This window comes from Schistocerca cancellata, chromosome 1 (assembly GCF_023864275.1).
Source record: "Schistocerca cancellata isolate TAMUIC-IGC-003103 chromosome 1, iqSchCanc2.1, whole genome shotgun sequence".
In the NCBI taxonomy this organism is placed as follows: Eukaryota; Metazoa; Arthropoda; class Insecta; order Orthoptera; family Acrididae; genus Schistocerca; species Schistocerca cancellata.
The window spans coordinates 667,283,729-667,308,421 of NC_064626.1; the positions used below are offsets into that span (position 1 = coordinate 667,283,729).

Genomic DNA, 24,693 nt, shown 5'->3' on the forward strand with positions numbered 1-24,693 from the left:
TTGGTTATATATTTATGGCACAAAATGTTAATTTTGAATGAGTTGTTGCACTTTTTCAAGGGACATGACCATGCATTCAACAAAGCCGAGGTTGTCTGTTTTCAGGTTGGTGGTCACATGCAGCACACAGTGGATAGACTTCCAGTAATGGCCCACGATGTAGCACAGGCCACCCAGCAAGATCCTATTTTGTGACATGTAATTTTATGTGCAATGGATGGCCGCCTTAGCACTGACTTGGGTAATCCACAGGTCATTATTCCTCCGGTCCTGCATGCTCTTATCCTTGCTCTCCTACACTGTGGCCACTGTAGTTTGACCCATTAGAGGTACTTGCATTGTGTTTTTTCTAGTGGCTTGGCAACATTTCAATTATTGAGAAGATTGTCTGTAAATGCCAACAGGGCACTGAGCACCTGGCCGGACTGCAAGAACTTTCACGGCAGAGCCACGCAGACTCAGTTTTGGAACCTCATCCATGTTGTTTTTGTGAGTCCCTTCTGTGATTCTATGAGGTTGATGGGGGTTGATGCACTCTACAACTACCTTTATGTCCTCCACATGCACTCTGTGCTCCACCACCACAGATGTTACCATGTGGGCTCTCACCCAGGTCTTTGTGACTGAAGAGTTTCCCCAGGTGATCTCCCATGATTATGGCCCACAGTTTCACAATTTCTGTGCCCATAATGGTATTCCTCACACCAGTTCCACATTGTTTCACCAACAATCAAATGGGGAAGTACAATGTATGGTGCACACATTTAAGACAAAGTTAAAAAAGTGTGTTGTGGAGTCGTCAGCAAACTAGGCATTGCCTCTGTTTTTGAGCAATAGGGGATCACACCACTGCATGACAGTAGCCTAGCGGAGATCCTCCACAGCCAGTAGCCACAAACTCGGCTGCACCTGATCTGCTCAACACCACAGCTCGAGGTAAACTCACACTCTTCACAACAAGTCCTGGGCATCCCTGTCTGGGCAAGTGCTTTTAGTCAGCGTCCTGGAAGGGCACCAGTGATTTTGCAAACAATGCATAGTCAGCAAATGTTCACCATAGGCATCAGCATGGTATCTCTATTCCGCCATCAGAATCAGTAGCTTCCTTGGTTGTGCACCCACAGCCATAGCCAATTCCAGCAGGGAGTCCACCTGCAAGCGATCCTCCTATCCATAGGCCGAGCATCACACGCCAACTGTAGCTTGAGGTATTGTTGAACACTGATGATGCTCAGATGCAGCTGGCAGCCACATATAGTTTGCAGCTAACATTTGAGGACAGCTGCCTGGACATAGCCATCCCACAGGAGTGCTCGTCGGTTCTCCCCCCATCATCATCGTCCTGTCCCTTTCTGCCACAGCACATTTTTCACACAAAGTGCAAGATCGCTGCCTTGTCCAGCTTACCATCATCAGGCCACATCTGGCCAAATGCCCCACCAGGCAGAAGATAGCTGATGGCCCATCCCTTTGACGTCAATGTCTCATTGAATGCCGATGAGCCCGTGGAAGCAAACATCGACAACACAACTGCCACAGCACATTTTTCACACCACGTGCAATATCACTGCCATGCCCAGATTGCCATTATTGGTCACTTCTGGCCAAATGCCTTGCCAGGCTGAAGATAGCTGATGGCTGATCACTGGGACAGCAACATCTCATCGAACACCAATGAGCCCATCGAAGCATACAAAGACAACACACAACTGCCACCACAATGCTATCACTGCTACAGAGTTGCCTGGGCAGACCTCACGGCCTTATCAGACATGCCAATCTGTCAGCAGCAGCAGCTCCAAAAGTTTGGTTCTCCACATTCTTCTTCCAATGGTGACGCACCAGCTCCCGAAGAGGGGAAGGATGTGGCAACAACACCACCACAAATGCAGACCTCACATTGGGCACAACTGGCAAAAGAATGAAATAAGAGCACTGGCTTTCCTTTCAGCCAGTGGCACTACCAGCCTACTGGTGACAGCTGCACTTCAACTATGAACCCCACTCTCTTGTGCACTGTTTGTGCTTACTGAAACTACTACTTGCTAACGAGGACTATTCTGTGATTTTTCTGTAACAAACTATTGCCTGTTACCAGACTCAGCTTGGAATGTTCTTTCCTCTTTTTCCATGTTCACAAGTACGTGTAATTCTGGTGCTAAGCCCTTGCTGTTGCATGTTCTGTTATTCAGTTGTTGTAATAGAACTGTGGATACTAAGTGAACCATATATTTTTCTTTTCATTAGCAATTTCCTCTCTTACTGTTACTGTTCAGGTATTAGTCACTGTCATATACTAAGATAAGGCATTTCAAGTAAACTGACATAAAATACTATTTGACAAGTAAAATCATTGAAGTTAGTTCTGGGCTCTCTATACAAAACATTTATGCATTCATTCCACCTGCTCAGCTGGAGCTGCATACTAAATACAAATTATTTCTCCCAAATGGATTGTTTGCTGACAATAACTGATGACAAATGTGTATTAATAGATAACTCAATATTTGGCTGAAACCTTTGTTCAAATAAATTATTAATGTTCTCTCATAATGTTACGAGGTGGAGACCAAAATTGCCATTTTGCCTGAATCTTTAATTTGCTCCAAAACATTTAATATTATTGCAGTGTCTGACATTTGTTTATGTAACTCAATAAATCTCTGGTCAGGAAATTCTTTCATCAGTTTCATATCTCTAAAATGTTCAATTCCTCATTTCTAACAAAATCACACTGCTTAACTATTTTAAATATAATATTGTAGATTGTAATTTTGATATTTTATTATTTATTTCAACCTTTTCCTGATGTGAGTGAATAATGTGTTGATTTATTCCAGTATCTGCCATCTACCTTTGCATTTCTCTCAGGAATAGCTTGTTTGAATTTAACACCATGGATGTCTATTGTTGCATTTAATTCAGCCTTTATGTCAATACTAGTGGTATCTAGTTTTTCACTTCATACTGCACCTTGAGCCTTTAAGACACCATTTTCTGTACTAACTGTCGTATACTAGTGTTCAGCTGAGCATTCTTCCCTTACAATGTTCCCCAGCAAAAAACAGAGTGTGGGTAATTTCACTAGATAACTTATATCATAACAAAGCCAACTTCAACTACACTTCACTATAGCTCACCAAACTTGGCTGAGCAGCATGCCGCATTGTTATGGTGACAAAAAAAGCATGTCAATGCAACTTGAAGAGGCCATGTCATTGTAGGTTGTGAGCAACTGCTGTTTGTGCCACTAGTTGCTGTGTAATTGCTGGGCACCCGCTAGAAACAGTCATTGTCCTTAATAATTGTTGGCCTTCAGACTTCTTTCTGACTCATGGACATAGTATTCTTTGATGACAGATATTTTGCTGCTAATTTTAATTGTTATTTATCAGCAAAAGTGTTTCTTCTGGAATATTTGACTTCCATAATGTATTATTAACTATGCACCCCTTCTTGCTGTTAGGTTGTTTACTCAGTGTCAATGACAATTCCTCATTTTCCAATAAATTTTCAATCAACTCTTAAATAGTATCATTTACTGATCATTTAATTAACACCAGGTTGCCAGCATGTAATGTTCCATACATTGCTGCTCCCCCACCAAAATTCAGATTTTTTTATTAAGCTGTAATGGCTAAATATTATTAAGCTCACATTTATTCTAGGTTGTGTGAATTTATGGACTACTTCTTGAAATACTGCAGTCTCTACTGAAATTTAAAATTATTTACAACAACATATAGTTCGTTTGAAATTTATAAATGCCATACATTCTTCAAGTATGATACAATTAACTGCTCATGATAAATAGTTATTTCTACAGGAACATTACAAAGAACTCATAACTCCAGATCAGGTTTATGAATGACAGGTAAAACACAATCTTTTGTTTTTTCTTCTCAAACTGATCTCAGCACTGTTAGGCTGGAACTTAGGCTTAAATGCCCATGCAGGCACTTCCTCTCACTAAGTTGCTTCAATTGTCAGTGCACCCTAAAGACAAGTGTCATCCCTCGATATAAGTTACCAAATGAAAATAAATAATCAAATTGCACAATAGTTGCTCTCTTCTATATAATAATCTGTTAGAGTGTTTTATTATTTGTGAATATTATCTGTCAGAAACATAAAGGAAGAAAACATTGCAACAGTCTTCCATGTTTGTGGGTAGCTAGGTTTAAAAATTGGACATAGGAAATACCACTCCACAGAAAAGGATAGAACTTTTTTGTAAATAGCATTGATTTCCTCGTAAGGAGGCTGACTGGTGAATTTCCAAGACTCATGTGGACGGGAAGACATAACCTGACAAGGATACCTAGCTACTTACTGAGATTAGTTTTAAATTTTTTATTTCATTGATTGTATCTTATTACTCATAAAATCAACAGGTGCTAATAAATACAAGATCATATCAGAAAGATCATCATAAATTACAGACATGGCAGCACAGCATTGTTCCATATACAGTTTCTGATGTTATCTTCTGCTCAAGCTGGTGTGGAGCTGTATCTGCTTGTGTTCTAGGGGTAATCATTGCTTAACACAAATTGTATTAACTGTTTAATACTATTTACAATATGCCACCAAGAAACCATTTTTTTATGAGTCATCAGTCTTCTGACTGGTTTGAAGTGGTCCCCCAAAAATTTCTATCCTGTGCCAACCTTTTCACCTCAGAGTAGCATTTGCAAACTATGTCCTCAAATATTTGTTGGATGTATGACAATCTCTGCCTTCCCCTATAGTCTGAACCCCAACAGTACCTTATAGTATCATGGAAGTTATACCATGATGTGTTAAAAGATTTCCTATCACCCTATTCCTTCTTCTTGCCAGTGTTTTCCATTTACTCCTTTCCCCTCTGATTCTGCAGAGAGCCTTCTCATTCCTTACCTTATCAGTCCAACTAATTTTTGACAGTCTTCTGTAGCACCACGGGTCAAATGCTCTCTCTTCTGTTCCAGTTTTCCCACAGTTCATATTCCACTACCATGCAATGCTGTGCTCCAAACATACATTCTCAGATATTTCTTCCTCAAATTAAGGCCTTTGACCTCTCTTGGCAAGGAATGCCCCTTTTGCTAGTACTAGTCTGTTTTTTATATTTTCTTTGCTGCATCCATCATGGGTTGTTTTGCAGCCTAGATAGTAGAATTCCTTACATTACATATACTTTGTGATCCCCAATTCTGAAGTTATGTTCCTCCCTTTTCTCATTTCTGCTACTTTTCATTACTCTGACCTTTCTTTATTTTACTCTCAAACCACATTCTGTATTCGTCAGACTGTTCATTCCATTTAACAGATCCTGTAATTCTCCTTAACTTTCACCGAGGATAGCAATGCCATTGGCGAATCTTATCACTGAGAGCCTTTCACCATGAATTTTAATCTGACTCTTGAACCTTTCTTTTATTTACATTGTTGCTTCTTCACTGTACAGATTGAGCAGTAAGGGTGGGAGACTACACCCCTGTATTACACCATTTTTAATCTGAGAACTTCATTCTTGGTCTTCCAGTCTTATTGTTCCATAGTTTAAACAATTAAAATGCACAGAATAAATGCAGGCTGAGAGTTTTTTCCCACTACTTCCTCAATTTTTTAAACAGTATTTTGTTGTATGTTAAAACTATCAATCTATGATTTATTTCACTTTCTGGTTTGCCACTAACAGAAAAAGCTTCAGAAACGTGTCACAAAAGAGCTGCTACCTGGCTGTCCATTTCAGAACACTTTCTGCTTGAGAGCTTGCTCTTGATACAGTAGCCACCTACTGTCCAGTAGATTGCAATGCATTGCACCTTAAGCCTATGATCCACGGGACATGTGGCTTTGGCAATGATAAAATAATTTATTACTGCAGTTTGAGTTTCTGCGTGAAATATCTTAGATAAACTGCATGAATACTGGCAAGTAACAACAACATAATCCATGTCAGTGTACCTAATAATATGCAAATGTGATGAACTATGAACCTTTGATCCTCATGGGTAGTGCTTGTTCTAATTCAAAACAACAAAAATCAGTAGGTAATCATTACCTGCATTTCTGGTTGAATATCACTGAAAATTATCGAATGCTGTTACTAATGAATTTTTATTTGGTACAAGCACAACAGAAAACATCTCCTTGAGAAAACGCCAGTGTGCATCCACAAATGATAGTGCTATGCATGCAGTGGCACAAAGAGTGTGCTGTGTGATATTAACTTTTCCCAGGGACGTATCCATTGCAGCTAGCCTTTGTTGTCAATAACTGATTTGATATGATTTAATTTGATTTGTTCATCCATACAGCATCTCACAATGAAGTAGAATTTGTCGTTGTAATGCAATGACAATCGCTAGCCCAAAGTATATGTGCAAATACAATATTTAAATATGTTTTAATAAGGATAAGACAGGCTGTAAGTCACCCAAATGAGCGATGAGTGCCTTAAAAACTGCACTGCCTCATGTGGCTGGTCCCTATCATGCAATATTCTTGATTTATATAAAATATTCATCAGATAACATAATATAAAACATACTTTTACACTACACACGCTAAAGACATCTGCTGGTGACTCTTGGACCACAAATTTACTCTTACATCCTTTACACTCCCTCCAGTCTGTTCAGAAACTGCCTCCAGCCTCATAAATAGGCAACTTTGCCCATACACGTCTTCATGTACTTCCCTCAATTGACCTGAAAAGCTGAGTTGGCATCCTCACATGATGAGTGAGGTGTTGAGCTCTGGAGAATGATAAGATGTTACTGTCATGAACTTTAGATCCTGGCACATGTTTTTCTTGCAGAATCATTATATTTTCATTATGTATTGTAATGTGACAGAATGTTATAGTTGTCACCTTTCATCATTAACCACTACTCTGAGTAAACATCCTTGAGGGTTTCATTTGCTTTCTGTAGTAGGAGTTCTAATGCCTTATCAGTTACTGTGATGTTACTGTCATCAACAAAGAGCACTTTTCCTCCGTATCTTATATTGTTTGTTTACATGTTCCTTATTCAACAATTGTTTTACTAAGAATTTATTGTAAGCAGACATATAAATTACCTGTATTTTTTTCACACTCTTTACCACGTAAAACAGGAAAAACTTATTTTCTATTGCTCTTACACCTAGTGCTTCTCATTTAATAATAGTACTTTACAGTCAACAGTGTCAAAAACCTTAGACAAATCTAAGACTGTGGCTGTAACACCATGTCAATAGTTTCAAGTATGACTTATGTCAGCTCAGTAATGACCAATATTGTACTTCTCTCACTTTGGAAATGAAACTCTAATTCACTATAAAGTTGTACTTATTCATAAGTAACTCATTAGTCTATCTTTCATGATTGATTCAGCTATTTTTGGGAATGCAGACAGTAGTGAAACAGGAAACTGAGATGCCTCGTCATTGCAGTCTCAGAAAAAAGATGAAGAGAATGACAACAAATGTTATTACCATATGATAATGTTTGCCAAAGGATAAAAGAAGTCATCCCGGGTCTGCTTCAGAGTTCATTCCTCATAGTTTTCCTGATCTTGTGCACTCAAGTGTTGCTCTTCTTACTTCTTATCAAACAATCAGATAGAAAAATCCTGTCTTGATTAAAATACATTTCAAAACTAGCTTGACAAATTCCTTATTTCCAAAATGGTAAATTTATGTAGGTGAGAAAGTAAAAAATTACCTGAACATTGTCAGACTATTGTGAGAGAGTTGTTGTTAATGATTATTTTTCTCTTAAGTTTATCTGTTACATTCAATAACTAAGCAAAAACTTTTTAAAAAGTGAACTGTACTAATACACATGACTTGCAACTTACCATAATTACCTGATAACAAAAGCATATTTTTCATAAAACAAAAAGTATGCATAAGACAAGCCTGCTTAAAACTTCACATATTAGTAAGATTTTAAACAATTTAGCCACAAAACCGTCTGTGGGTCACATGCAGCCTTGTATTTGGGACTACTGTAAAAAGACAGAAATATGGCTGTGGAAGTAAACATATAAAGAAACCCAACTAACAAATTATTCAATGCCACAAAAGCACACCAGACACAAAATTACTGTCCCCCTAAGTCCTCATGGTAGTATCATTTAACATTACCTCTAGCCTTGATAATGGCCTCATTTTGGAAAGGAGGAGAGTAAACAAGTTTCTTTAGGTATGCTATATTCAGCTGAAGCCACTTATTAATGATTACATACCACCGAGGTCTTAAATTTCAGGAAGGCTGACAGCTTCATTCACCCACTGTTCCAAATAGTTTCAGATATTGTCTGTGGGATTATGATTGGGTGGTTTAGCAGGCCAGCTGAGGAAGAGTGTTTGTCAAACCAGTAAAGAATGCAAGCAACCCTGTGAACAGGGCTGTCATCATACTGGAAGATGAGACTATACACGGTATACTCATAATGAAGATGTAGAAGAAAGGCCAACACCTTACTACTTAGATTCCTCAAATAAACATTCTGATTCATATTCATAGAAATTTGAATGAGTGGGCCCAAGTCATTGATACAAATAACATTCTCAACAGATCACTGAGCCACCTTCAGCCTGAACTACTTCTTCAATACACAAGAGGGGGGGGTTAAACACCTCATTGGGCTGTCAGTGCACTCTACACCTTGCATCACTTGAAATGAGGTAAAATCATGATTAGCTGGACTGCACTATATGCCTCCAGTCTGCTATTGTTCAGCATTTGTTTCTATGGTAGATACTCCCCAATGAACAATGTACTGGTTTATCACAAGGTGAAATGGATTTAAGGATCGTTACACACTCCATCCTGGGTTTTCCATTGTTTGACAAATAGAACTATGACCTTTTCTTATGAAGAACAGCAACCAAAATCACATGAAGGACATCCACCCTCAGATGAAATGTAAAATCATCTGGGGGAACCCACACAGGAATGCCCACATAATGTAAAAGCCATTTTGTACATGATCATCAATGTAAAAATAGGAAATCATAAAAAATTATACAGCATCTGCCTCAGTATAACTTTCCCATGAGTAACATGTGGTCTTATTGATATGTTAATTGACAAGGTCACTGGTGGAACTGCATCTGAGATCTACATCTACATCTACATGATTACTCAATTATTCACAATAAAGTGCCTGGCAGAGGGTTCAATGAACCACCTTTAAGTTGGCTCTCTACCATTCCACTCTCAACTGGCGTGCGGGAAAAGCAATCACTTACATTTTTCTGTGTGAGCCCTGATTTCTCTAATTTTATCGTGATGATCATTTCTCCCTATACAGTTGGGTGCCAACAGGATGTTTTCGCAATCGGAGGAGAAAACTGGTGATTGAAATTTCATGAGAAGAACCTATTGCAGGGATTGTCACTCCAATTCACATATCATGTCTGTGGCACTATCTCCCCTATTTCGCGATAGTACAAAATGAGCCGCCATTCTTTTAACTTTTTTAATGTCATCCGTCAGTCCCACCTGATGTAGATCCCATACCACACACCAATACTCCAGAATAGGGCAGACAAGTGTGGTGTAAGCAGTCTCTTTAATAGACCTGTTGCACCGTCTAAGTGTTCTGCCAGTGAATCACAGTCTTTGGTTTGCTCTACCCACAACATTATCTATGTGATTATTCCAATTTAGGTTATTTGTACTTGTAATTCCTAGGTATATAGTTGAATTTACAGCCTTCGGACTTGTGTGACTTATTGTGTAATCAAAATTTAGTGGACTTCTTTTAGTACTCATGTGAATTTTCACACTTTTTTTTTTCAGGGTCAATTGCCACTATTCACACCATACATATCTTATCTAAATCATTTTGCAATTCATTTTGGTCAGCTGATGATTTTACAAGATAGTAAATGACAGCGTCATCTGCAAACAATCTAATAGCACTACTCAGATTGTTTCCCATGTCGTTAATATAGATTAGGAACAATATTACTTCAGCAGAATAAAGAGCTAGTTGTGTTTCACAAGAACGATGTTTTCTGAATCCGTGCTAACCATGTGTCAATAAATTGTTTTCTTTGAGGTAATTCATAATGATCAAACACAGTATATGTTATAAAACCTTACTGCAAATCGATGTTAGTAATATGGGCCTGTAATTCAGCAGATTACTCCTATTTCCCTTTTTGGGTATTGGTTTGACTTCAGCAATTTTCCAGTCTTTAGGTATGGAACTTTCTGTGGGAGAGTGGTTGTATATAATTGCTAAATATGGAGCTATTGTGTCAGCATACTCTGGAAGAAACCTGACTGGTATACAATCTGGACCGGAGCCCTTAACTTTATTTAGTAATTTAAGCTGCTTTGCTACACCGAGGATATCTACTTCTATGTTTCTCATCTTGGCAGTTGTTCTTGATTCGAATTAAGGAAGATTTACTTTGTCTTCTTTGGTGAAGTAGTTTTGGAAAACCATGTTTAATAACTCTGCTTTAGTGGCACTGTCATCAGTGGCTTCACCGTTCTTATTGCACAATGAAGATATTGATTGCATCTTGCCACTGATGTGCTTTATCTATGACCAGAATCTTTTGTGTTTTCTGCCAGATTCCGAGACAGTGTTTCATCGTGGAAATTATTAAATGCATCTCTCATTGAACTATGTGCTATATTTCGAACTTCTGCAAAACTTGGTCAATCTTGGGGATTTTGCATTCTTTTAAATTTGGCATGCATTTTTCATTGCTTCTGCAAAAGCTATCTGACCCGTTTTGGTACCATGGGTGATCAGTACCATTACTTATTAATTTATGTGGCATATACCTCTCAATTGCCATCAATACTATCCTTTTAAATCATTCCACATCTTTTCTACGCTTACGTGATCTGATCAAAAGGAGTGGAGACTGCTCCTTAAAAAGGCATTAAGAACATTTTGATCAGCTTTTTTAAATAGATTTACTTTGTGTTTCTTTTTGATGGTTGTAGGTGTCATGGTATTCAGCCTAGAAGCAACTGCCTTGTGGCTGCTAATCCCTGTATTTATCATGATATTCTCTATTTGTCCAGGAATATTTGTTGCTAGGAGGACAAGTATGCTTTCGCAACCATTTGTACTTCGAGTGGGCTCATGAACTAATTGTTCAAAATAATTCTCTGAGAAAGCATTCAGTACAATTTTGGTTGACGTTTTATGCCTGCTGCCAGCTTCAAACGTACGATTTTTCCAGCGTATCGATTGTAGATTGAAGTCACCACCGACTATAATTGTATGAGTGGGGTACCTATTTGAAACGGGACTCAAGTTTTCTTTCAACTGTTCAGCAACTATATCTTCTGAGTTAGGGAGTCGGTAATATGATCCAAATCATAGTTTAGTCCAATTGTCAAGTATAACCTCTACCCATTCTATTTCGCATGAGCTATCTACTTCAATTTTATTACAAGGTAAACTACTTCTGACAGCAATAAATACTCTACCACCAGCTTTCTGTACCTATAACTATTTGAGCTTCTGTGCTTTCTATTAGGGCTTGGAGCACTGGTTCTTTCCCAACACAGCTACAACAATTTACAACTACAATACCGATCGTTTCTACAACTACCTTACTGTGTTTTATTTGTCCCCTTTTAGACAGATGCCCTTTCTATGGTTTCCTGAGACCCTCTAACCTAAAAAACCGCCCATTCCTTCCTTCCACACACCCCCGCTACCCATGTAGGCACTTCCTGTGGGCAGTCGACTTCTGACCTATTAAGTGGAAACTGGAAACCCACCAGCCGATAGCACAAGTCAAGGAATCTGCAGCCTACACAGTCACAGAACTGCCTGAGCCTCTGATTTAGAACCTCCACTTGGCTCTGCACCAAAGGACTACAGTCTGTTCTGTCGACAATGCTGCAGATGGTGAGCACCACCTTAATCTTGCAAGCAAGACTGGCAGTCTTTACCATTTCCGCTAGCCGCCCACAACCAGAGAGAATCTCCTATATTCCAAAGCAACACATGTCATTGGTACTGACATAGGCCACCACCTGCAGTTGGCTGCACCCTGTACTCTCCATGGCATTCGGAAGCACTCTTTCCCATCCAGAATGACTCCCCCTGGTATGCACACGGAATGCACACTGGCTTACTTCCCCTCCTTGGCAGCCATGTACCTAAGGGGCCCCATTACATGCCTAATGTTGGAGCTCCCACCTACCAGCAAACCCATCCCCAGTGAATGCCCAGATCTGGTCTTGCATCTGAAGAAGACTTGTGATCAGAGATCATAGAACCCCAAATTGCTTCAACATAATGGAAATGATAAAGCTGCAAAAGCTGTGATACCCTTGAACACAAAACAATGCCGCAGTCTGGATAATTGAACTCACAGCTCCTTACATTATTCACTACTGACCAGTAGGCTTCAGTGATGGAATTACAACATGAAACAATAAGATTCCATAAGAAATTGTTTGGAAACATGCCGATAAAATGATCACAGACCATAACTAGGAGGGGGAAAATGGAAAGAAACTGCAACAATACTCCATTAAGACTGAAATGCTCCAAAGTGTCAAGCTCTCACTACATGATGGAGTAGCCTCAGGTACAGCACAAGGCCAAATTTCTGTAGTATTTCTCACCAATAATTTCTGACCATTGTATTTAAGTGGTGCTCCGATATACCAATAATTGGTATATAAGCAGTTCACTAACTTTATCTCTAAAACTTCTTACATATTGATGAAATATGCTAATTCCTTCTCTACTTGGAATCATGACATCCTCTGAAGGTGATTCCTTAGTTAGAGGGACTTCCTTTAAGCAGGTACACCTATCAGTTAACTTCAATCTAAAAAAGCTGCAGCTCTAACACCAACTACTACAGGAATTTTTCCATGAGTGATCCCACCACCTCCTACTACACTGTCATCTATAAGCTTCGCCAGCCTCCCCTTCCCATACCTATTGAGGTGCAGGCCATGCCTAGTGAAATGCGATCTACTGATGGACTCAACTGGCACCACTGCAATGTGACCTCATGCCCTCTGCCAACAGTGCCTTCTCCAGCCCCTTGTTAATGCACCTAAGAGCCGAATTAAGATGAGGCTGATCATGATGCTGGTGAGCAGCAATCTATACTTTACTGGAAATTCCAATATGGAGTAAAGACAATATTATGGAAAGTATAGATTGCTCTTCACCAATGCCATCATCGGTCTCATCTTAATGCGGCAGAGTGGCCATGTACGTAAAAACCAGTATTCCATTTGAGTCCATAGCTGTATCATGAAACTGCACTGAACATATATTTGAATGTTGTGCAGGGGCAGTTGAATTTAATGGAAATAAACTTCTAATTTTTGTTGTTTATATGTCTCCTAACTCTGACTTCAGAGCATTTCTGCTCAAGCTAGAAAGGGTTCTTGATTCACTTTATAGGAAGTACCAGGAAGTAGTTATATGTGGTGATTTCAATATTAATTTAGTATATGATTGTGCAAGAAAAAGGATGTCTGTAGATCTCCTGAATTCATATGGTCTGATACAGACTTCTTTTTTCCAACCAGGGTGCAGGGGAACAGCAGCACAGCCATAGACAGTATTTTTTTCATGCTTCATTGCTAGATGGGGATTCTGTCAGTAAAAGGGTGTATGGCCTTTCAGACCATGATGCACAAATTTTAACACTAAACGGCTTTTGTACTCAAACAAATCTCACATCTAATTACAAACCATGTAGGAAAGTTAATCCAATGGCAATACAGAGTTTTTTAAAACTCGTCAAGGAACAAGAGTGGCAGGATGTTTATAGTACTGATAACATAGATTACAAATATAATGCTTTCCTTAACACACTTCTCATGATCTTTGAGAGTTGCTTTCCATTAGAACATTCTAAATGGGGTACTATCAGGAAAAAGCAGCCTGGGTAGCTGACTAAGGAGAGCATGTAGAACAAAGCGGGAATTGTATCAAAATGTTAGAAGTAGTCACAATCAAGCTACAGCTGCCCATTACAAAGGGTATTGTAAGGTGCTTAAAAATGTTACTAGGAAGGCAAAGAGTATATGGTGTGCAAATTCACAGGATAAAATTAAAACTATATGGTCAGTTGTGAAGGAGGTGTCTGGCCAACAGCAAAAGGTCAACGGTATAAAGTTAGTTCATAGTAAAAATATTTCTGTTACTGATAAATCAGATATATGTACAGTATTTAACAATCATTTTCTGAGCATTGCTGGTGAATTAAATAAAAATTTAGTTGGTTTCTACACAGAATCGTATAACTCTCTTGCCAAATGCTTTTCAGAGATTGATGTCTGAAATGCTCCTCTGTGATACAGACAAGGGGGAGATTGAGTCAATAATTAAATCACTGAAGACTAAGGACTCTCATGGATATGATGGAGTACCTATCAGAATATTTAAGTACTGTGTTGCACATGTTAGCCCTATACTCAGCCATATTTATAATTTTTCCTTAAGGAATGATCTGTTCCCTGAACGATTAAAGTACTCAGTAGTAAAGCCACTTTATAAAAAGGGTAAAGGGATAATGTGGACAATTTTAGACCTGTTTCTATGCCATCAGTGTTTGCTAAGGTTATTGAAAAGGCTATGTATGTAAGCATAATTGACCATTTTATATCACATAATTTGGTATCAAATGCACAGTTCGGCTTTAGAAGTCATTTAACAACTGAAAATGCTATATTATCTTTTCTCTCTGGGGTACTGGATGGGTTAAACAGAAGATTTCAATGCTAGGCACATTTTTTTTTATTTAATTAATTGTGTTAATCACAAAATATTGCTCCAGCAATTGGATCATTGCAGAATACGTGGAGTAGCTCACAACTGGTTCACCTCGTACTTCAACAACAGACAGCAAAAGGTCATTATTCACAGTGTTGACAATGGTTGTGATGTGGGGTCTGAGTGGGGTAAGGTCAAATGGGGGGTGCCCCAGGGATCAGTGTTGGGGCCACTCCTGTTAATTATTTATATAAATGATATGCCCTCTAGTATTATGGGTAACTCTAAAATATTTCTGTTTGCTGATGACACTAACTTGGTAGTAAAAGATGTTGAGTGCAACATTGGTTCGGTTTCAAATAGTGCAGTTCATGACATAATTTCATGGCTTGTATAAAACAAAATAATGCTAAATCACAGTAAGACTCAGTTTTTACAGTTTCTAACACACAATTCAACAAAACCTGACATTTTAATTTCACAGAATTGTCATATGATTAGTGAAACTGAACAATTCAAATTTCTACGTGTTCAGATAGATAGTTAACTGTCGTGGAAAGCCCACATTCAGGATCTTGTTCAAAGACTTAATGCTGGCGTTTTTACTATTTGAACAGTGTCTGAAGTAAGTCATTGTTCGCCATGAAAATTAGTCTACTTTGCTTATTTCCATTTGCTTATGTCATATGGTATTATATTTTGGGGTAACTCTTCCATTCTGAAAGTATATTTTTGGCTCAGAAACGAGCAGTTGGTGCAATAAGTTGCGTAAGTTCATGAACTTCTTGTCAACCCCTGTATTTTGACACTGTCCTCTCAATATATATATTCTTTATTGTTGTTTCTTGTTAACAATACCAGCTTATTCCCAAGAACAAGAAGTTTCCACTCAGTTAATACTAGGCATTTGGATCGGACTTTCTAAACTCTTGTGTAGAAAGGTGTGCAGTATACTGCTGCATCCATTTTCAATAAGCTACCACAAGAATTAAAAAATATTAGCAGTGTAAGGATCTACGGATTGCGCACAGCCGTGCAGTGCATTAACACGCGCTCGCCAGCTGGCCTATCTGGAATGCTGACGATTCACTCCGTCAGTAGACGCGAGTCCAGCCGCACTACGACAGAGAGTACGCAACTGGCCGCCATTTGCAGCGGGCGGTATTAACTAGCGTGGTCTCGGCCGTGAATATGTCTCTTTTCTTAGCTCACCATGGAGCCTTTCAATACGACCGTAATTAGCTGGTGTTAGGATGTCAGACACAGTGATGATGGGTGCGCATAGCGTGCAATGTTTTATAATCTGACTTTGTTAATAAATCTATTTAAGCTTACTTCTAGTGTTTGCGTATTGCCATACCTCAGCAACCCACCACTTACAAATCCTGACCAAGATATTCGTGTAATCATCATCCGGGGCAACAACAGAGACTAACCCTCTTATAGCAGTAATCCATGTGCTTTGAAATCAAAACTGAAGAGTTTCCTCACGGTTCACTCGTTCTATTCTGTTAAAGAGTTCCTTGAAAAATTAAGCTGATTTTTATGTTATATTGTTGACTGTGCTTACTTAACCTTATGGCTTGACTTTTTCTGGGTTCATAAATATTTTATTTTTATCTTGTGTTGTAATTTTATGTACTGACACATTCAATGATCTTGGAGATTTGCTCCTCAATCTGGTCCTACAAATCTTGATGTGTAAATAAATAAAATAAATAAATATAGAGGGTACACTGAGTTGCAGACAGGCGCAACAAAAAGACTGCTATACATTTGAGCTTTTGGAGATGTGGCCATCTTCTAAAGCAGAAAACACACACACATTCAACTGCAGTATGCAGTCTGGCCTCAGTGCTTGAGCTTGTGTGAATGTGTATGTGTTTTCTATTTTAGAAGAAGGCTTTGTGGACAGTCTTTGTTCCATCTTGTATTTTCCAGTGTTTCCATAACACTGTTTGTAAAGTTATTAATAATTATTAGTTCTGTGGAAAAATATGCAGTCCTTAATGAAACTGCATAAAATTTTTGTTTTGAATCTAAAATAAAAAAATGCTACAGCTACTTAACAATACTTGCATAACAGAAACAGAAAAAAACTGCACATATTTGTGGATGTTATCAACATATACTCACAGGAGGACCAGGAAGACCTGGAGGACCCATCAGGCCAGGTGGGCCAATGTCACCATACTCGCCTTTTTCACCTTTAGGTCCAAACTGCCCCTGTAATGTACAATTTGTGTATAAGGAAAATATTCATGTTCTTTCTAATTATTTAACTATACTACAGTGTATTTTTTTGATCCTGTGTACATGCTCCTGTTTACATATCAAAAGTAGCAGTGTGCCAGCCAGCTCTATGTTGGTTCTAGTCTGCAGCACTATAATGGGGTAATAGCAAGGCTTCAGATGGGTCCTCAGTCAGGAAGTAAGAGCTGTATGTTTCTTGAAATAGATAAAACATGATAACTATTTATTATATGTACTATTATTAGGATCAACTGAAGTGAATATAACATTATAATATACATAGCTTAAAAATTTCCATACAAACATATAAATTTTAATCTAAAATAATATATCTTTTTCAAATAAATAATATTTCAACCATTTCTGCCCAATTCATTACTGACCTTAGTACTGTTACAGTTACAATATTTCCCATGTAAGCAGCAGTTACAGCTACAATTTACAAATAAATACTGTCTCTTCCTGAAATTCATCATTATGGTACAATGAGGAGTTTTATTACCTCCTGCACTTTTAAACTGTACATACACTTGTCAGGAGAATTGTTCAATTCAATACACTCTGCTAATTTAAAATATTACATACATGTAATGTTTCAAATGTGATATTAGATAACTTTTGAGGTTTTCAAAGACTTCAATGATGAAATTCTGTTTAGGAGGAAATTTTCTTGTAATTCAGCAATGATTGGTACATTCAGAATAGATAAAGATTGTTCTCCACCTCCCAAACGGCTTCATAAAAATCTCTGCATCATAAGATTCACCTAATATCCCATTTTTACAGGTGTCAAACATTCCATGTCAGAAAGTCCCACCCCTAGAGCACTGGAATTTGTGAGTGCCACATCTGTACTGGGAAGTAGAGTTATCCAAATATGATGATAATCTTACTCAGACATTATTCTTCATAGCTGTGTATTTTCTAGTAAAAGGGGATCCTTATCTGATCAAAGGTACAGCCACATACATATGACATACACAATATATCAGTTATGTTGTAATGACTGTATGACATTTGTTGTGGGTATAACAACACCGTAAGTACTTGAAGAAACAAACACACACACACACACATTTATTTATATAGACTGGATCAGTACAGGGCGCTACGTGTCAAACTTCACCAGTCCAGCAGAAAATACCAAATAGATAACACTGTATTTTACCTGGCAGTAGTAATATAATTCACTCTTGTGCCCTGCCAGAATTTTCATTGAGGTGGGCAGGTAGCATGAGACTGGTCCAATCTATACAAGTAAGTGATACAAATAGCAGCCTTGTCTGCATACATATATAATGTCATTCATCAATTCAATGCAGGCTGCAGGACACCAAAAGTACAAAACAGTTGTTTAATTTTATTTTTAAAATTTTCACTATGGTCTTATAAACCTATCATATTGTATCATTTTCTACTGTTTTTGTTGTTGTGAGACATGAGGTTGTGTTCTGTGTAGTATTTGCAATAATTATGAGTTCTACATATTTAAGTGCTGTATAATATATGAAATCTGTTTGGAGGATACTGTTAATTATTCTTTTACACAGTTATGTGGCAAGTAAAATTATGTATATTTTCAAAATTAGTTACACAACATGTGGATGGTTAAGCCACACTTCATCAGTTAGAACTGAAGGGCTATTACCATAGAACAGTTGATATTTGCAAATGAACCCCAAGAACAAAAAGAAAGCACTGAAGCTCAAATTGTTATAGGTGTGGGAAGCTGGCTAAAGCCAGAAATAAGTTCTGTAGAAATTTTTACAAAGGGTCTAACTGTGTTCAGGAAGGATAGATTAAATACAACTAGTAGTGGAGTGTCTACAGCTGTGAGAAGCAGTGTATCTTGTAGTGAAATTGAAGCAGACAGTTCCTGTGGATTAGTATGGTCAGAGCTTATACTTGACAACCAAAACAATTTAATAACTGGTTCAATATTGTGAACTGTCACAAATAAAGCTTACAGGCAGTAAGGTCTTCGCCAAAATTAGACGACAAACACACACGTAGAGACTCATGCAAATGCAGCTCACACACACATGACCGCAGTGTCAGGCAACTGAGGCCACACTACAAGCAGCAGCACCAGTGCATGATGGGAGCGGCAACTGGGTGAGAGTAAGGAGGATGCTGGGGCAGGGAGGAGGAGGGATAGTAGGGTAGGGGTGGCGGACGGTAACATGCTGTTGGGGAGTGCGCAGGGATGAGGTGGAAAGAGGGTAGGGAAGCTATATGCAGTTGGGAGGTTAGACGGAGGGCAGCAGAGAGGTGGGGAGTGGGGCACAGTGGAAGAGGAGAGAAGTAAAAAGACTGGGAGCAAAGGAGGGACGAGGGGTGGAATGGGAGCAGAGAAGGGGCTGGATGGGAGAGGACAATGACTAATGAAGATTGAGGCCAGGAGCATTACAGAAACGAACAATACATTGCAGGGAAAGTTCCCACCTCTGCAATTCAGAAAAGCTGGTGTTGGTGGAAAGAATCCATATGGCACTGGCTGTGAAGCAGTCACTAAAATGAAGGATGTCATGTTTGGTAGCATGTTCAGGAACATGGTGGTCCACTTGTTTCTTGGTCACAGTTTCTCAGTGGCCATTCATGCAGACAGACAGACAGCTTGTTGGTTGTCATTCCCACTGAGAATGCAGCACAGTGGTTGCAGCTTAGCTTGTAGATCACATGACTGGTTTCACAGGTCACCATGCCTTTGATGGGATAGGTGATGTTTGTGACCAGAAGTAGTGGTGGGAGGAAGTGTAGGACACGTCTTGCATCTACGTCTATTACAGGGGTATGAGGCTTGAAGTAAGGGGTTGGGAGCAGGGGTCGTGTAGAGATGGACGAGTATATTGTGTAGGTTTGGTGGGTGGTAGAATACCGCTGTTGGAGGGATGGGAAGGATAGTGGGCAGGACATATCTCATTTCAGGGCACAACGAGAGATAGTCGAAATCATGGCAGAGAATGTAATTCAGTTGCTCTAGTCCAGGGTGGTACTGGGCTATGAGGGGAATGCTCCTCTGAGGCTGGACGGTGGGACTTTGGGAGGTGATGGGAGACTGGAAAGATAAGGCACGGGAGATTTGTTTTTGTACAAGGTTGGGAGGATAATTGCAGCTTGTGAAGGCTTCAGTGAGACCCTTGGTATATTTTGAGAGGGACTGCTCGTCACTGTAGATGTGACGACCACGGGTGGCTAGGCTGTATGGAAGGGACTCCCTGATATGGAATGTGTGGCAGCTGTCAAAGTGTAGGTACTACTGGTATCAATAGGTTCGATATGGACGGAGGTACTGATGTAGCCATCTTTGATGTGGAGGTCAACATCTAGGAAGGTGGTTTGTTGGGTTGAGTAGGACCAGGTGACACAAATTGGGGAGAAGTTGTTGAGGTTCTGTAGAAATGTGAGTAGAGTGTCCTCGCCCTCAATCCAAATTGCAAAGATGTCATCAATGAATCTGAACCAGGTGAGGGGTTTAGGATTCTGGGTGTTTAGGAGGCATTCCTCTAGATGACCCATGAATAGGTTGGCATAGGATGGTTCTATGCGTGTGCCCATAGCCGTACCCAGATTTGTTTGTAGGTAATGCCTTCAAAGGAGAAGTAATTGTGGGTGAGGATCTAGTTGGTCATGGTGAGTTTGTTGGTTTGGGATCCATTGGCTGTTGGGAAAGGTAGTGTTCAATAGTGGTAAGGCCATGGGCATTAGGGATGCCTGTGTAAAGGGAGGTGGCATCAATAGTGATGAGCACGGCACTGTGTGGTAAAGGGACAAGGACTGTGGAGAGTCGGTGGAGGAAATGGTTGGTATCTTCTATATAGGAGGGTAGGATCTGGGTAATAAGTTGAAGGTGTTGGTCTATGAGGGTAGAAATTCTCTCAGTGGGGGCACAGTAACAGGCAAAATGGGGCATCCTGGGTGGTTGGGTTTATGGATTTTAGGAAGTCTGTACAAGGTAGGAGTCTGGAGAGTGGTAGATGTGAGCAGAGAGATGGGCTTTGGGGAGAGGTTCTGAGCTGGACCTAAGGATTTGAAGAGTGACTGGAGATCTTGCTGGATTTTTGGAATGGTGTCACTGTGGCAAGGTTTGAAGGTGGATGCATCTGACAGCTGGTGGAGTCCTTCTGCCAGATAATTCTTGTGGTTCAAAACAACAATGGTGGAGCCTTTATCTTGCAGGTAGGATTATAAAGTTGGGATCAGGTTTTAGAGGGTGGACTGTGGATATAAGATTAGTTTGCATGTTCAGGGATTTGGGGAATGATAGTGAGATAAGGTTCAAGATTAAGGAATTATGAAAGGTTAACAGAAGGTAATTAAGGGGCAGTGGGGGTGGATCACAGTTGGATGGAGGAGTGAAGGATTCAACATTGGTCTTTGGTTGAGTCTGATTGGCATGGTTGGTGGCGAAAAGCACTTCCTCTGTAGGAATCAGGAGAAGGAGAGTATCTTTAACACGTCCTGCATGAGTGAATTTGGGAGTGGGGCAAAAGGTGAGGCCTTTGGACCGGACTGACATTTCTGTGAGGCTAAGGTTTTCCTTCCAGAAGCATTGCATGATAACAAAAACTAACAACCACCCTACCCCTGTATGATCTGTCACAGACTGCAAGAAATCCGCTACTGCTCTTACTACCCGACTAGACTATCACACAGGTTTGTTTTCCCCTGATGCTTGGCTTGGTATTTTTCTCCCTCTGTCCTTGAAACTGATACCCTTCTTTCATTTTTTGTCCACTATCTATCTCCTCACTGTGACTATGTTAGTGGGTAATCCTACCCAGAAGTATGGATAACATCACTGCTCCACAGCCCGTGAAGTCCTCAATTGATAACTAACAAATACAGAGGTAACAGCAGATCCTTTTGAGATGGTAACCACTCTTTAAAAAAAATAAAAGAATTTAAGCTTGTCTGTCCTCCTCTGGAGCTTGCTGTGTGGTATGTGAGCCACATGAGATAGGACAGATGGAGGACATTGAAAAAGTTTAAAGGAGGGAAGCTCATTTTGTACTATCACAAAATAGGGGAGGGAACATCACTGAAGTACATAAATTGGGGTGGCAGTCATTGAAACGAAGGTATTTTTCAAGGTGGCAGGTTCTTCTCGTGAAATTTTAATCACCATCTTTCTCCTCCAAATGCATAAAAATTTTGTTAGCATCCACCTATATAATGAGAATGATCATCATAATAAGATAAGAGAAATCAAAGATTACACGGAAAGATTTAAGTTTCTGTTTTTCATGCACACTGTTCAAGAGGGGAATTGTAGGAAAATAGTTTGAAATTGGTTCAGTTAACCCTCTGCTAGGTACCTGATTGTGAATTGCAGAGTAATTGTGTAAATGTAAAACAAGTTTCTTAAATGTCCAAACAATTTTCCCAGTTTTGAAAATGGAAATTGATTTTAGTTGTCAATAGCTTCTATTTCAAAATGTTTTTAATTTGTAACTGCTTTCTGATAATACTATCTCTGAACTTAATTTCACTTACTATTCTTTGCTTTGCAGAAGAGTAATAATCTAACTCATAGACTATTAAATACAATACTGACATGATTTTCTTTATTGAAACACTTTAAATTTGAAGAGAATAGGTACATGACCATTTAGTACCTTGGAATAGTTTTTCATATTTGGAAGAACTTACTTTTCTTATTATGTTGAAGAGACTATCATACTAACCATTACAGGAAAGGGTTGCAACCTGGAGAACATGGTCCACAATGAAACAAACCAAGCTGCCAGCTTTCCTCTGGACTATTCATAGTACCTTTTGATGACTTACAGTGGAGGTTAAAACAGCCAGCTTATCTCATCGTGATTTGATAAAGTTTGCATCTACAGCACCATTCCAAAAAATGATCATGGGGCTCTGGGTTTTGAAGTGAGTAGAACCCCTGAACCTGAGACATGTTATGACTTCCAAGACTTGGGCCATATGGTTAACAGTTCAAAGCTTCCTTAAATCATGGAAAGATATACTTCAGACCAAAGACAACAACTAATGTAGCTGGCTGTGTGTGGAGTTCTCATAATGTGCTCTTTTCAGTTCTAAGCAAATCTCCATCCAGACTGGATAAATGCTGAAATAGATGAGTTTAAAATACTCCTACCAAATCTTTATAAATGTTTCCAAGCCAAGAGAATATTAAAATATATGTGATTAACTACAAAAGAGTTCACAAAAAACTGCAAAATATTGAGGCACTACTGAAAACTTCAGGACTGAAGTTGGCTAAAACCATGAATAATAATTCTAATATTATTAGATTCCATCCTGGATTTTCCATTGTTTGAATAACAATTCTGAGATAGGATAAGAACCTTATTCCTAACTGAAATGATACTAATTTGAACATTAGAGGTGGTGTATTTATTACAGTTAAATTTAATGTATTAGGACATATTGATACTCACTACATAGAGGAGGCACTGAGATGCAGACAGGCACATTTAAAAGAAAAGTCTATGTATTATCGAGCTATTACACAAGCTCCTCCAGTGGATGTAGAGGCTATAATGGTAGAGACTAATCTAGAATCTGATACCCAAACTTTAATGAAGAACCTAATACCGTATTTACTCGAATCTAAGCTGCACTCGAATCTAAGCCGCACCTGAAAAATGAGACTCGAAATAAAGGAAAAAAAATTTCCCGAATCTAAGCCGCACCTGAAATTTGAGACTCGAAATTCAAGGGGAGAGAAAAGTTTTAGGCCGCACCTCCAAATCGAAACAAAGTTGGTCCATTGTAATATGAGACACAATTTAGGTCGAATGAAAGACCATACAGCTACAGTAGTTTGGTTCGAGTCGTAAGCTTAGCAGTTAAGCTTTACCAGGTAGCCACTGCTATGCGTCAGGCGCTCCGTACGTATTTATACGGGTACCCTTCCTTTTTCACGTGCTTCGTCTGGTTTGAATCGATTGCTTATTTTGCTTTGATCTGATAAGTGCCGTTTTCTTTGTTATAGGTGTTTACGTCACTCTAAGCTGAAAATGCATTACTGTACTGTGTCATGCATTGTTTGTCGCATTCTGATAGTGCGTATTTACGGCCTGTCGCCGCTCGCGGCATGACTTGCTTTTGTGCGCGCTACTGCCACTTACAACTAAAAAGAGGCGAATCGTCTCATTAGCGAAGCAATGTCAAGAGACTGCTATTTGTTGTTACTTACACTGCTGCTTTCTTTGAGAATGATCAACAAGAACCAAATAATAGACTGCGTATGATAGAACATGTTCTGAACGTGAGTTAGGCGCTAATTTTTCTCCGTTTGAAAATCTTTGCCATCGCTTATTTAGTACATTAAATTCTGCTCAGAAATTAGTCATTACATTTAAAATCTAGTCAGTTGCCGTGCTTCATTTCTGACTATATCACTATTAGGCATAAGAATAATATGAATATAAACATGACACGATACGTATATTCTTCCGCGTTTGCTGTTGTTTCACTCTAGTTTCGTAGTTTATTAGGCAGACAGGATTTAAATGAGACAGCAGCAAACACGAAAGAATACATGGCAAAATGTTTATTTTCGTATTATTCTTATGGTGAAGAGAATACTGCATGTGATTCACATTTCATCAGGTTCCTATTAGCAACCATCTCTTCTCACAGGTAGGAAAAAACTCGGAACGTAGAGTTGGCCATATTGACAAACATCCCTAACAGTCTTGCCAGTCGGATTTTCGTAGTACATTGAAATTCTGCTACATTC

At 39.1% G+C, this 24,693-nt stretch overlaps 1 protein-coding gene across 1 annotated transcript in view; it reads right to left on the reverse strand.

Moving 5' to 3' along the window:
- Nucleotides 1-24,693, reverse strand: part of LOC126092594 (collagen alpha chain CG42342-like) — a 614,083-nt gene that overhangs the window by 387,594 nt on the left and 201,796 nt on the right. Inside the window, exon 14 of the mRNA XM_049908319.1 lies at nt 16,848-16,937. Within this exon, the coding sequence (XP_049764276.1) occupies nt 16,848-16,937 (90 nt within the window). The remainder of the gene's footprint in view (nt 1-16,847; nt 16,938-24,693) is intronic.